This window comes from Polyodon spathula, chromosome 11, assembly GCF_017654505.1.
Source record: "Polyodon spathula isolate WHYD16114869_AA chromosome 11, ASM1765450v1, whole genome shotgun sequence".
NCBI lineage: Eukaryota > Metazoa > Chordata > Actinopteri > Acipenseriformes > Polyodontidae > Polyodon > Polyodon spathula.
In genome coordinates, this window is record NC_054544.1 from 45,902,158 (window position 1) to 45,918,091 (window position 15,934).

The 15,934-nt window shown below is 41.9% G+C and overlaps 1 protein-coding gene across 1 annotated transcript in view; it reads right to left on the reverse strand.

Annotated features, from left to right (window-relative positions):
* The window catches only part of LOC121323654 (ras-related protein Rab-6B), a 128,813-nt gene that overhangs the window by 2,965 nt on the left and 109,914 nt on the right, over positions 1-15,934 (reverse strand). The window contains exons 6-7 of the mRNA XM_041264837.1: positions 9,489-9,582; positions 6,093-6,159 (exon numbers count right to left, since the gene is read on the reverse strand). Of these exons, the coding sequence (XP_041120771.1) occupies positions 6,093-6,159; positions 9,489-9,582 (161 nt within the window). The remainder of the gene's footprint in view (positions 1-6,092; positions 6,160-9,488; positions 9,583-15,934) is intronic.

Below are 15,934 nucleotides of genomic sequence, written 5' to 3' on the forward strand. Positions count from 1 at the left end.
TTCTCTTTCAGGGAACCAGGTTTATGGTAGGTAAACTAACGTTCCCTTTCAATTTGAAGATGGCCACCAAAATATCGTTATGGGAAAACGAGTACCAGAGCCATCGTGAGGGAGAGAAGAACGACAGCACACAAGGGACGCCTTAGCCTTGCCTGACCCAGGTCAGCGGTGCGAGTGTGCAATCTCAAGGACCCTTGTGTCCATTAAAGGCAATGAGGGATCTATCACATTAAGGCGATAGAAACTGGAAAAAGTATGCAGGGTAGCCCAGCTAGCCTCATCACAAATCTCAGCCATGGAGGCATCTCGAAAGAGGGCCCATGACGTAGCCACACCTCAGTGGAAGAACTGACGCTTCTCTGACCGGACCTTTTCGAGAAAGGCCGGGAGCAATGGCAGAGGCGGGAAGGAGCGCTCTGGGCCATACATGGGCTAGGGCGTCGACGACAAGTGGACTGCCACAGCGGTGGAGGGAGTACCACAGGGGGCAGTGTGTCGACTCCGCTGAGGCGAAGAGATCAACCTGCGCCTTCCTGAACTGTTCCCAAATGCGCTCCACCACCGGATGGTGGAGCCACCACTCCGATGGATACGGGCCCTCCCTCAAGAGGAGGTCCGCTGCCTGATTCTCCACACCTGGAACATGTGTCGCCCGAAGGGACAGCAGGTTCCGTTGTGCCCAAATCAGGAGCCTGAAGGCTAGGCGATGCAACCCCAGGGACCGAAGACCACCCTGGTGGTTGACATATGCCACCACTGATGTGTTGCCCGTGTGGATCAGCACACGTTTGTTCTGCACCACGGGTAGGAAGTGCTGGAGGGCAAGGAATACAGTCTTCAGCTCCAGCATTTTGATATGCAGGAATGTCCAACGGCCCAGCCAGGACCCGCTGACTCCTCTACCTTCGCAGACCGCGTCCCAACCTGAGTTGAAGGCATCCGTCGTCACTACCCCGTGGTTGGAAACTACTCCCATTCAGACTCCTTGGCGCAGGTGTGAGGCAGCCCTCCACCAGCGCAGGGCCGCCGAGCAAGCAAGACCCACTGTCTGCCAACGGTGTCTGTCGGCTTGGAATGCAGATGGAATGCACTGAGCCACGTTTGCAGAAGGCGCATGCGCAGTAAGCCCAGCCCGATGCTGATATTGCTGCAGCACAAGACAAGGGGCACCCTCGATCCATGTCGACAGGGAGAGTTGGTGCTGGAGAGCTGCTACTCTGTTGTCGGACAGGTAAGTTTGCTATTAATTGCTCTAGCATCGTTGAGGGTGAGACCCAGCCTCAAACAGAAGCTTCATCATAAATAGCTGTGTGGGCCACTGCTCCTTCCTGAGACTGGGCAGATCAACCAGTCATACAGGCAATTCATCATCCTGATCACTTGCCACCGCAAGGGAGCGAGGGTGGCATCCATGCACATTGAAACGTGCAGGGGTAAGGAGAGGCTGAATCACAGCACGGAAACTCAGGACGCTCCCTTGTAAAGCAGAGCGAGATACTTCTTGTGCACTGGACCCATAGGAACGCGTTCTTCCAGTCCAGTGTGATAACCCATTCGCCGGGCCAACAGCCTGGCAAGCCACCGTATGGCTCAGCCGTGTATTGAAGCACTCAGGCACCAAGGGTGCAGACGCACCGAGGACACTGAGTGAGGTAGAATACACTACTGGTGCACCGGGCATCGGGGACACTGAGTGTTATTGACATGCTGTGGCACCAAGCACCGAGGCATGGATGCGTGGAGTCAACACAACCCGGGGTAGCGCATAGCATACTCCGGGGTGGATATATAAAAGTGTACTGCTTTTCTTTCTGTAAGCAGTAATAGGATTAAAATACAGGCTGATACACACAGCTATTCAGCTATGGGAGAACAATTTCACACCATGTCAGACGGGTGACCAAGCACGCCAAGTAGGCAGGCTGAAACAAGCTAGTGGATTCAACTCAACAGCAGGACACAGCAGAGCTGTGCACCATGCACCGTGTGCACAGAGCACCCTGCAGCACTGGGTCTAATGCGCCGAGTCCCATGCGCACCACATGCACTAAGCAACGGGCAACAGATACTGTGCGCACCATGTGCACCGCGTGCTGTGCAGCACCAGGTATAATGTGCACCGCGTGCAACGAGTTCTGTGTGCACACCTGCACCGAGTACCATGCAGCGCGCTAGCCTGTATCGGTACAGCGAGTCAATAAGCATGCGAGCACCGTCGTACTGAAGTAGCATGGGCTGAGTCTCACGCACCATAGTATTAAAAAACACCGGGGCAGCTGTGCACGGTGCCTACCCTGACCGTGTGATCACACACCTGAGCAGCGTGTAGCGTACTACAGGGGAAGAGGGCCGAAGCCGCAGCAGGCGATTGACTTTACAACACAGTAATACAAAAACAGCTTTTAAAATACAAAAACAGTTAGATATTACAGTACAGATAGGGGAGAGCACACTGTCTGCTTGATTGTAAGACCTACAACGTGGTGAAGGCCAATGCAGCCCTTGTACGTCTCAACTCAACAACGAGGGAGCCTCGGTGAGGAGTATACGGATTGTCCAGCTGGAAGCAGCCGCGCTGCAGCTAGTCCTCTGCGCTAGCACGGGGACCAGCAGCTACATTCAAAATAAGGCCTGACCTGTGGACTGCAGGAGGCTGGTGGGCTAACTCGACAGGGGGGACAAGGCAAGCCCAGCCCCGTGGAGTAACAGCGCTCTCCCAAGTAAGAAAGGGTGAAAACACACACACAATCCTTAACATTAATACTTACTGTACTAAGATGTACAGAGAGAGAGAAGCAGCCTAACACCCGGAGCGAGCAGGTGCTGATAGTTAGAAACATAATAAATAAAGGCTACGAATTAAAGCTACTGATTCCGGGAAAAGCGGCGAAGGTCGGCTTTCAGCACAAAGTGCAGGGGAACTAGCAGTAACATACGCAGTGCTTTTTAAAAAGAAAAAGGACTCAATGCAACACAGAGAGGTCTTACCGTACCATTCTTGAGAAGTGAAAAGAGAGTGAGTCTCCCCTGCGTGACGGTTAAGTACCCTCGGTAGACGGGACCGAGGGGGTCACCAAGGGGAGGGGGCCTATTGGCAACTTTGACAGAAAGAGCTCAGTTGCACCTACCAATAGGCAGGTGTATATCCCATAACGATGTTTTGGTGGCTATCTTCGAATTGAAAGGGAACCATGCAGTAAGGATTTTCTTCTGCAAGGCTAGGGGCAAATCACTGGCGATAGTCCCTGCAAAGCCCAAGGCTTAAGTACCAAATTCTGCCGGACTGCTGGATATAAAATCAGGGTGGAGAGCGAATGCATTGAATCTTAACAGCGTATGACAAAAAAAAACCCTAGGTGCATGTTTTCAAGATTATAATATAAAAAGTGAAATACATTACGGCAATTGCAGACATCAATTATAATTAGGGGTCTACCTAAATCGTGATTTCGCAGAAATCGTGAAATTGAGGGGTCACTGCGAAATTCACCTCTTTTAGGGGCTAATACATATGGACAAGTGCGCAAGAAAAAAAAGAAAACTTGTTAAATTAAACTACTGCAGAACGCAAGAGATGCAAACTGTGCATCTTCCTTCTGTAGAAGCCCTTTTTTATTCCTTCGCTGTCCTGTGTGCATTGCACTTAGCAAAAAACAAACAGACATAAAACGCACACAAATAACATTTACAAAAAAATTCTCCAAAGCGGTTAACGTTGATGTTTACTATTCAAATGAGAACAAATTTTTAATAAACCTATCAGTGCGTCTGTACTGCTTTTCTGTGACCTGTACTGTGCAGTAGGGGGTGGGCCAAAAGTTGGTGCTGCATTGTTTTCATTTAGATTGCTAAAATCTAGTTTTCAGCATTGGAGGTAAAATTGTAGAAATGGACGACAAAAAAAAAAAAAAAGTATATTTCGGCTGATGCTCGTTTCAAGATATTTCCCAAAGAAACTGTACATGCAGACTGAGGTAATTGTTTTGCATATGTCAATGTGTCTTTTGAGAAAATACAGTCAATCGCTATTTAGCTTCAGAATCACACATTAAACAAAAGGCCACTACAGAGGCTGCTGAACAGAATGTAAAATAAACAGGTTTCAGAAACTAAACTGGAAAGTCAGCCCAGACAAAAAGTATTCCTGTCTGTAAGTTAAATCAGTACTAAAACGATCTAGCACAGCCACCTCGCTTCAACCTGCTGTTTACTTTTTCATAGCCACATTTTCTTTGTTTTGACTTGGTACTAATAAAATAAATTATTGGATGGGACAAATAACACGACAACGAACGTGCTGGAACATTACCTTTATTAAAGTATGCCAGATGCCCTTGGGTAAACGAGTTTTGGGACTGTTTCTGATCGAGTTCCACATCTGTATAACTTGGCAAAGCTTTGCCTTAACACCTATTCAGTGGATGCAGAACGTGAAGTCTCATGTATGGGCAAGTCAACTGCAGGGGGATGCTGTTTGCTTGCCTTTAACAAATGACAGCACTCTGTTTTAGTAAGGAAGGCTTTATAGTGTTCTGAAATACCCTCTACTTATGTTTAAACAGGTCCCTGAAATGTCAGAGAAATCCTAATTTTATTCCGCATCCTACCCGTGAAAAATACATAAATTTACCGCGATTTAAATAGACCCCTACATATAATGCAGTGAGCAGTTTTGTTGAGGTTGACTGATATGAGTAACATTCTGCATGACTGCCTGCCAGAGTGGCTGGGTTCAGCTCATGCACTGAGATTCTGGACAAAGTAGTGCTGTGGAGAGACGCAGGCAATGCTTTTGGAGGAATACAAAATAAAGGTGCAGGGCATGATTATTGTGCTAGGAAAGCAGTGATTCCAAACATAAACGTACTTACTAACGTGTAAAACATGTAAAAAAATCTATCTAAAAAAAAGCAAAATGTTTCCAGTAAATTTGTAGTTTCTAAAAGACAAAGCATGGGAACTATTTTCCACTGGTGGAAGGATACATTACATACAACTTATATTACAATACAGCCATTTTATAAGCGCTGTAACCCACACCATGGTGTGCAGTAAGACTATCTTACTGCACTTCTGGGTGTGTAAGACAGGCCTATGGGTTATTGCATACCCTGCCATGGGTTATTGCTTACTTAACGGTGACTTCTTTTATCTTATTTATTCACTCTCATTAACACTATTTTTCACTGAAAAGTCATTGCCGTAGAATCGTACTAGTTCTTTGCGGAAAATACATTTTTCTCTTTGCAGATTTTAGGACACCTTACTGAAGATTTCTATGGGGACAAAAAAATAAGTGGTTGATGAAATAGATGGGGATTTCTTGGTTCTTTGTTTTAAAAATCCAGCTGCCGTCTATTCTCATTTTGGATCTGTATAATATAAATCTCCCATCTAGAGGAGCTCCATTTGTCAGCATGCTATGCATTCCTAAGGAGTCAGAACTAAATCACCCAGGTAGCCATGGCACAATTCCCCAGATCTACTGACATTATTTCTAGGACAACAAAGGATAGAGAAAAGCTCATCATCTCCATTTGATTCTCTTGCATACTTTGCGAGTGTTGGAACCAATTAAAATATATATTTTATATACAATGGCTGTCCATCTACCATCTTTGAATCTCCCATCTTAAACCATGGAGTTTCACATCCACAAAGTGGCTGTGAGGTCATCGCCAAGTAGCTGGTAAAGATTTTTTGACAAATCAATCAAGACAGGCTGTCAAAGGACCCTGATCTAGATACCTTCCAGAATATGTCCTAAGGAATGATCACACCATGTTGCAACCCACTTCAACAACTGATAAGACAGAGCTAAAAGTGTGATGTCAATAGTAATCACACCACCTGCAGTAGAATATAGGAACTGTTTGACAATTACTGGTCCACAACAACAGTTGCCATACAATTATTTAGTTGCATAATGGTGACTTGGTGTATTCAACTTAATTTTGGCATTTGAAGAAGCTCAATCTTTTCTACAGTTCATTATGCAGGTTCAGACTCCAGTCACCTTCACAGCTGCTGGTGCTGCCTTCACCACCTCTGTATTTGACCTGGACAGACAAAAGAGATTATGAAAAGGATACTGTCCTCTTTGGTCTTCTCTTGCATGCTCTCCATCCCAGGGAGTGCTGCTGCCACTTGCCGGAACAGCTGAAACAGAACCAGGCCACCTCAATGATCAAGCTTCATCACAGGGGTTTAACATCAGAACCAGGACACCTCAATGATCAAGCTTCATCACAGGGGTTTAACATTAGAACCAGGACACCTCAACGATCAAGCTTCATCACAGGGGTTTAACATCAGAACCAGGACACCTCAATGATCAAGCTTCATCACAGGCGTTTAACATCAGAACCAGGACACCTCATTGATCAAGCTTCATCACAGGGGTTTAACATCAGAACCAGGACACCTCAACGATCAAGCTTCATCACAGGTGTTTAACATCAGCATACTGGGTGGATCAACAGTGCCTTGCCTCCCCCCCTAAACATGTCATGTGAAAGTTCTGTACAACAAAACATTCAGGAGCTCCCATGGATGTATTTAGATCCTCAGACTCTCCTTGACTGGACCAGACGAAATGTTAATACAAATATCAAAACTATCATGATTATGTTAAATAAAAGATATATCAGGAATTTGTACAACTTGAATGTCAATAAGGGTAAGTAATAAAAAAAGAACTATATTTCCTGCTGTATTACTTTTAATTATCCAAATATATTTTTAAAATATAAGTAATATTTAAATATCAGGCATTTAATATACTCGAAATAATACCTGAATTATTATTAACTCCATATACAGTATACTACTTTTGAATTTACTGTGAATCAAAAAAATAGCAAAAATCTCTTTTTTTTTTTAAATTAGAGTATGTGTAACAGGATACTGACTCTTCTTGTGCGTTCATAGTGCTGCAGGAAAAGGGCAGAGGCCTTACCGCCTGTCAGTCATGGCAGTGACAAGGAGAGGTGGGGAAGAAGGTGTGTGGCTCTCCCTCTCTCTGAGTGGCTGAGAGGCAGGCCTTAGGGGGATTGCTGGCCCTATAAAATAACGTTCTGTTGTTCTGTCAGCTCTGCCCTTTTAAAACGAAACAACGAGCTAGCAGAAGCTCTGCTCCAGGACCGAGAATGGCCGGAAAAAGAAAAAAGAAACCCAAAGAGAAGAAAATAAAAATATTACTAGCAGGGAAACCTTGGGCAAACCCCATACATGTATAGAAAGCAGGCTGAGGGAGCGAGTGTAGGACGGGGACCTGGGCCATGTGGGTACGAATGGTCGGGGTAACACTGCTGAGTGTAGCACCTTTTCTTTGTAGTTTTTGATTACTGTGTTTTAGTTTCTCTTTTTGATTTCGCCTTTTGTTATTATTTCAAAGCACCTGTGAAGGCTCCAGCATGTCTGTTCACAAGTGGTTATTTCTATGGACCTGTCTACCATCGCTGGTATTCAGGCCATGGACAACAGCACCCTCTGCGGGCTAAAATAAATCACTTGAAAAAAAACTGTTCACCTGTGCGGTGTTTGCAAATATACTTTTCTGTCTCCCGTGTCAGTGAATACCCACACCCTTCCACATGATGTCACAGGCGTATTATTGTTTGTATCTCCTACAATAAGCAGTGCTTTGGGAGAATCTGCTACAAAGAGATTGAGATAAACGGGGCTTATTACAGTGGGCTGCTCCACCCAACAGGATGATGTCCGGCATCAATCCCGATCTGCACCCCACACTGCACTATTGTGAGAGTGCTGACACCTATGCTGGGTATAGTTTCGAAACCCCTGCTTTCATTCAGTTGCAATTGACTTCTGTAAGCAGGCAGTTTAATAATTTACAATGCAAGTAATGGTGGCATGAAAGGATCACTAGAATTTCATAACCTCAGTGAAGGTGGCTTTTTAACAAGTCATTTAAGTATACAGAGCTTGAAGATAAAAAACCCAGCAAGCCCTGTGTATTAAGAGCTGTGTAATGCACTAGAATTATTCATCATTACTAACGTACCACTAACAATTAAAACAGAATGATAATGATCAGCTTTGATAATTGCAAGCAAAAACAGTGAATCTTTACATGATCTACAGTCCAAACATAGAAGGAGAGTACAACTATGAACGCTCCGTCAGTATTACACATCAGAGAATTCAACCTCATTTAAAAATACAGTCACTTCTCATTAAAACCAACTCCAATTAGACTCATTTCTTGATACTTCGAATTTTCGACATGTTCCCAGACAAACTTAGCAGTCACTTAGAAAGTTATTTCTTGCAATACGAGTTCACTTAACATAAATTTCCTGTTAGTGCAAATTATTTTGGAGCCCTCTCTGGGAAGAAAAATTTGAATCCTTCTAAACGCCCTAGTTCAAACAGCTGAGTGTAAATGATTTTGGGAATGTATTAACTTGCATCCTGATTCGTGCCTGTGCTGTATTTTAGTGCTGTTTTGGGAGCACAGATCTTATGATGATTTTCAAGTTGCACACCAATGCCATTTCCAGGAAGCAGCGCAAAAAACGTACATTATCATTGCAGACAAAGTGGAGGTATTGAAACTGGTGGATAATGCACCAGCATTATAAATGAAAGATGTTGCTGCAGGTGTCAACATTCCCGCAAACACTATGTCAATCAATCTAAAGAAACAGGATACAATAATGCAGGCTTAGCAACAGGAAATTATGAATGTTGAGGACACCATGCTTTAGTGGTTTAAAAATGCCGGTGTTCTTGTAACTTCAATAAAAAAACTGACAGACACCTCAGAATAAAACCATTTTTTGCTGGTCCCTTGAAATTAATATCAATGAGAATTGTCTGTCATATGGTATACTCATTTTCTGTTCTGTATATATTGACAGGTAATCAAAGACTCTTTTTGCTTTCATTTCCCCTATGGGGCAAATAGACTCCTACATAGTAAATGTATTCAATGGTGCCTTTTCCCAAAGATGGAAAGTGGGCCTAACATTTCTTTAATTCTTCCTTTTTTAATAAACAAGGCAATTTTTTTTGGCAGTGAACCACATTTCCCACTAAGCAATGTTTGCTTTCTCTTCTGTGCTGCAGCAAGTTTAGGACGAGTGAGTGAGAGTTCACACCAGAATACAGAAGACTGTCTGCAGAACGGGTCTCATTGGAGCGGTTGTCACGGAGGGCTGTGACGCGTACAGCTATGAACTGCCTTGCACCTCAAACTGCAGCCTGTCTGACACGCAACAGAAACTTGCAAGTGAAAATAAAATAAATATGCTGGTTGTGGGTCCCTCTTTCTACCGTCTGACATCCCTTTGTATTTTCTACGCTCTGAATTAAATTGCTTGTAGGGAAAGAATATCTTTCACTGCCGCTTTGCTCCAGGGCTGCTCACTGTACTATAAAGTCATAGGGATCAGTGCAAATCTTATCCCCCTTGGTAAAACCCTTGCCGTTGGTCTTAGGAAAGATGTGCAGAGTGTACTGACCTGTTTCACATTGTAGCCGGTTTTAGCGCTGGTCTCGATGAACATTACACTCAACTCTTTAGCTCTCTGCTCTCCCTCTTCAATTGTAATTTGCCTGCAGAAGTTAAAAGAACAGGGACATCAATTATGCGGCAAAGTGGGATTGCAGCAGTTCTGGGCTGCAGGCTGGTCGGTTTTATTATTAGCTGAGTCAGTTTAATTAATGAATCGGTTAATTAGTCATTTAGTAAAGGCTTTTCTCCACAGCGCCTTGCAGAGACTTGGGATGACCTATGCATCACAACTGCTGCTGCAGAGTCACTTCCAATAGGACCTCACATAAAGGTATCACTTGTCACAAAGGTATCATTTGTCACAAAAAGGTATCACAAAGGTATCGCTTGTCACATAAAGGCATCACTCATCACTCAAAGGTATCACTTGTTTACACAAAGATATCATAAAGGTATTGCTCGTCACAAAGTTATCACTTGTCACATAAAGGTATCACTTGTCACATAAAGGTATCGCGTGTCACATAAAGGTACTGTGCGTCACATAAAGGTATCACTCATCACATAAAGGTATCATTCATCACATAAAGGTATCATAAAGGCATTGCACGTCACATAAAGTTATCATAAAGGTATCGCTCATCACAAAGGTATCACTCGTCACATAAAGGTATCGCTCGTCACATAAAGGCATCATAAATGTGTTGCTTGTCACCTAAATGTATCGCTCATCACATAAAGGTATCATTCGTCAAATAAAGGGTCACTGATTAAAGGGAGAGACACATGGCTTCCTCTCTGCCTCAACATATTGTAGTTATTATTTTCTTAAACTGATATCCAAGGTCAATATTGTGACTGTATAACGTTAGAAGATGCCTCAGTTTAGTGACACCTCCATCAATGACTGAACTGAGGTTTATCTGTTCCGATTTTCTGAGATTTAAAGGCTATGTATAAAGCAGAATGTGAATAGCTCACTCCTCTGTGATGAAATCCCATGGGGAAGAACAGTGATCTCCGTGAGAAACTGCGTCTACTCTCACCTCCACAACGTAATGAGTGAAGCACCCAGAACAGAAACCCTACAAAGCTATGAAGAAGCCCATATTCCATATTGTTACTGGTTTGCATAGAGACCAATCTATAATCACAGGAATTACTACTACATTTGATCAGGGGTGAAATTCTAAACAAAAAAGTGCAGGTACTCATATGCACAGCCAGGTGTAAACATTTTAAAAATTGAGACAATTTGAGTGCCAGTTAATTAATACTTAAATGTACCAGTATACAGTACATAGTGGTACATGATACATTTATAAATGCAAAATAAGCCTTAAATAACTGATCAATTATAACCAATTCACCATAAACAAAGAAGCTGAAAATGCTCAAAGCTTTGTATCCTCTGCTGTGTATCATTCAGTCATGCACTGCAATATAACACTTAAGTTAAATCTTAAATGACAAGCATTAAGAAATATTACCCTATGCAGTAACTGCTAGTTTTGTTTCAAGATATCCTAAAAAATGGTATTAAAAAAACAAGTGTGCTATGAAAAAATGATGCAAAAAGCTCTAAGCCAAACAATACACATTAGGGGCTAAAATACCCCTCACATTTGTCCCCCTGACATGTTTATAATTCTACAGTATCAGAAACCAGTCCATACCTGCTACCTGGCGGCACAGGAGGCAATCTTTGACTGTTCATATACATCCTAATCTCGCTCTGTCAGTTGTAATACTGGACTCCTGTTCAGCAGAGACGCCCAACCCCATGCTAAGAGGTGCTGACACGATTTATTGTGAGAGCACTGATATCTGGGACTGATTTTTGTGAACAAGACTTCTCATTTCAGGCTCCAGCACTGACTAGGCTTGAGTGATGAATGAGTCAACCACACCTGCCACAGATAAGCAGGTCCAAGCAGCCCCAGGGAATCTATACATCAATACCATCTCTCACCACAACCCAAGCAGCTGAGAGGGGTTTCTGTGGCTACCAGTGATAATGGCTTCCAGTGGCAGTTGTAAGAGCAGCTGGTGAGTCAAGCCAATACCTTCTTGTCTTATAATCAGCTTTTTTTTTATGTGTCCCTTTCTGATTTTGTCACAAGATTTGACCAAGGAGTTCCTTTGCATTTGCTCTATTGTAAATTATGATCAGTCCATCTACAGTGGAAGTTGCTGGTATTGAAATGTCTAGCAAATTGAAGTTTTCTGAATATTTAAATGTTGTAATATGACCAAGCTATCACTGTACTTACCTTTTAAATAGTACATCCATGCATGCATTTGTTATACAGGATACATAATAGCTGTAAATAACATGGCATATTTCTGAAGTATTTTTTTCACTGAGATGAACTTGTTTTCACCTGCTCTAATCTACCCTCCACAGACAATAAAAAGAGGGCTGAGAGGGAGAGAAGAAACAAACGAACGGTGCCAAGGGAAGAGGAATACAGAACAGCAAGTTCGACCTGCGTCCTAATAGATTAAGTAATCCGTGTGAGCGGAGCCAGTGAAAGAAGCAAGCAAATCCACACAGCTTTAAAGAGCAGGAGTGTGAGAAAGGAGCACGGAGATTGGAAGAGACACAAACAAGGCAGCAAGCAGGGAAGCACATTACAGGAAGAGCTGTCTGTATCTGTGCTCACGTTTGGCTGCAGAAGATGCTGACGGGTTTCTATTTTTGCTTATTCTAATACTGTGGCTGCAGCATCCCCTTCCGAGATAAACCAGGTTGGAATGACTAGAGTAAGCTGAGACTGTGCTTCTATATTTGATAGACAATTAAAGTAACAAATATTGACTGTCGAGTGAACCTGTATCGGGACTGCAATCTGTTCTTACAACCAGTTGTGCTGAATAATTGCTTTGTTGCGCTGGAGCCCAGGGCTGTTACCAGCTGAATCTTTATCATTGCCACATGGGAGAACCCGTGAGTGCTCCTGGAGGCAACAGGAAGTTACACTGAACGTGGATTTTTCTAAGCATCCTGCAAACACAGCTGGACCCTCCCATGGAGATTAACAGAATTAAGACAGAGACTCGTGAGACCAAAACATTTTTTGGCTTTCTTTTGATCTTCTCTTGGTAAAACATATAGTCAGTTACACTTGACCTATGTAGTAATTGCATTACAATCGTTAGATTTTATCTGTTTTTGGCAAATTCTGATGCATTATTTTTAATTGTTATATCGCCCACTACTGAATGACGTGTTTTAAAATGCTTACTAATTAAACTATTCTGTGTTAACTGTAACGTCAGGGGGGGTGGGGGGTTGGGGGGTCATCATATCATTCTGTGCATGAAAGTAACAGAATTGGAATATACAGAGGGGATCTTAAACCATTCTCTGTGTCATCTTGGTTGGGTTACAAACTCCCCCACTGACAAAGAATGTTTTTAGAAAGACTCGTAAATTAACTGCTGGACAAGAGTTTTATCTCTACCTATCACTGAATGAGTCATTTCAGCGCCAGTAGTATTTTGCTGAGGGCAACTTCCAGACAATTCTGGGTGCCTTGACATCTAGACGAGAACCAATCCTTGTTGTAAATCCAGCTGACAGGGGGCGAAATAGCAGACCAATGGACAACAAGGAGCTGCGTCGGTATGAGAACTACCAATGAAAGACACTTCACGTGGACTCAGGCACTGCCCAAAATAACCAGACTAACCAATCACAGGGTTGAAGAGAGCATCACAAAACCCGCTGACTTTCAAAGTGTGGGTGAGCTTCTGATGCATGCTGCTATTTTCCAGTTGTGCGTGCTCCTGCTGCCAGACATGCATGCTGACCAAGTGTGCTGTCCGCAAAGGAGATGTGCAAGAGAAGTGTCCACCCGCTAGAAGTGGCTTTGAGCTCTGAGGAACAAAATGGAAGCACACTGCTAAGAAGAAAGTTGCATGGGAGAACACATGCTCGAATTCACAGAAGGCAAGGAAGAACCAATGTTCCAGTGGGGAAAACTACCAACAACAACTAATTCTGCAAGGAATTTGGAAATCAAACAAGCTGATCTCCATTTGAAAGGAACTACTTGTTATTGCGAGCCTATGCAATATAATGCGTACAGCAAAGTGCCGTCTACATTGGAACAGCAGATCCGGAGAGCTGCAGTATTCAGCGACACAGATTGACATCTGTATATGGAAATCGATAAGTATTCAACATGTCTAATATTAAATACTTTATGACTCGAGAAAGAAACTGAGGCAAATGCTATCAAGTTAAGTGGAAACTGTTCTAGGAATAGAATATAACTTCCTGTTTTAGAGTGTGTAAGAAATGTATTATGTTTGTTTGAAATGTGCAACTCAAAAGGAGTTGCCTCGTAAATGCAGAGAATTTCATCATTGCACCATTCCTGGGTTAATTTGAATATATAATCAACTGAGGTTGATAACATATTATTAATTTGGTACATCACATCTAAACTAAGTTAACACGGTAAAACTAACTTGCTAAATTAGGTACTGGAATGTTGGTTTCCTTTCTGAATGGGAAGCTGAATTAATTCTTGTGCATATTGACATGCTCGATTACATCGAGAAACAGGTATTGAAAATACTAATGCAAAATAGACACTTTGTGTGATAAGACACATTCAAATTAGTGTATTAACCATGTATGCTAATGATGTTATGGCCGTTGTAATCGTGTGACTATGGAATATTACTATTCACGTGTATCTCTAACCAATAGACTTTCCTTTCTGTAATATTAGATTCGTTTTTTTCCTTAAACGATTGTTTTATATTTCTGACACTTTGCGTGGATGTCAATTGTTGTCAAGGGAATCCGAGTTCTACATGATATCACTGAACTATTATGGTATGTCTCAGTTACAATTATTTGGATGTTCTTAAACAGTACGCCTAGAGACTCATTTATATAAAGTCACTACATAACCAGATAAACGAAAACGATATTTTACGCTGTGACCAATGAAATTCCATCTTTTAAAGAAACTTGTGTAAAATCCATTTATAACTATCCTGTGTTGTGTGGTCCTGGGATCAAAAAGAACCTGCAAAGAGGGATCCAAATAAATGTTATCAAGTACTAGATTTCTAATTGCCAGCGTATACCAAAATTATGGGACCTGGTGCCCATACTTTTCATCATGTGGTGTAGTTTGGTTAACTACTGAAATTAGAATAAATATACTTACCTACTAGTATGTCTATCGTGACATATTTTTTCTATGTTAAGATCAATTCCTTTTTTAATCTGCCCTGTGTAACTACCATTGCCTCTGCCTAGCATCAACAAACAGAGCACCTAAAGCAGAATCATTCTTAATGGTAATCTCCTCTTTCAGGTTTCAGATACTATATAAATGCCAACAATCGCTCTAAAGTTAATTTACTCCATCTAATTTACAGACATTATTGTGAAAGGCAGATACACTTCTTCCAAGTCAAGTTCACAGGCAGCTTCAATCAACTGTATCAAGTCCCTATATCCCGTTACTGTGACTTAGTTTGCTGTGCTTGCTGCAAGCGAACAAGCTCCATTATTGCAGTTACTATCTAAGCATGTGACTAAAACTTGTCACATTCCATTAGAGTCTCAATGGAAACAGGAAATATTTTGAGTATTACTAAAACCGATTTCCAACAGGGCAGGAAGAAAGTGATGTGCAGCAACCTGTCAAAACGGTTTAGGATTGAGTGTGAATTCTGTTAACTTGGTCCTGAAGGAATGAACTCTATCGCCCAGAAGGTATAGAAACAAAGGTTTTACAATCCATTTCCCTGGCCTTCAGTACCCTTTACTTAATCTTCTCACTGTTGAATTGAGCTTCTCATTTCTGAGAATTTTCTTTAACACCACAGCTCTCTCCTCCATTTCGCTCTCATTTGTTTCTGTGCTTCCCTTTCAGGGGAAATAGTTAACTTGACTTGCTAGCTTTCGACATTATAATCAGTAACAAATGCAACCGCTTTATTAAAAGTAAGAATGATTTATTTATAATATAATTTCATAGAAGACATAAATTGATGCTTTTTTAAAACATCTATTAAAAGGCATGCATGTATGTACTAAAATGCTGAGAAATAGAGTGAAAACGGTCAGAAGAAAAATGTACAGCTCCACATATTGTGGAGACTAACTAATCCATCACCATCTGATTTGTTAGATTTATATCAGATTTTCTTAATTTTATGTTATTTACCACTTGATAGACAGTCAATAGAATTTCAAACAAATAGAGAGAAGCTATTTTTTATTTTAAATGATTGAATGGGTTTAATAGGGAAAGCAGGTTTATAAAGGGATTATTATAACAGGTTCTTGTTAGTTTATTCATATGATGCTGTAGGTGAATAACCCCTTACAAGAAGCTAGATAAACTTGCTGTCTTTTATTAGCCCTTATATAATGAATACATTCAAATCTCAGGGGGAGAAGGCATCAATCTGTCCAAG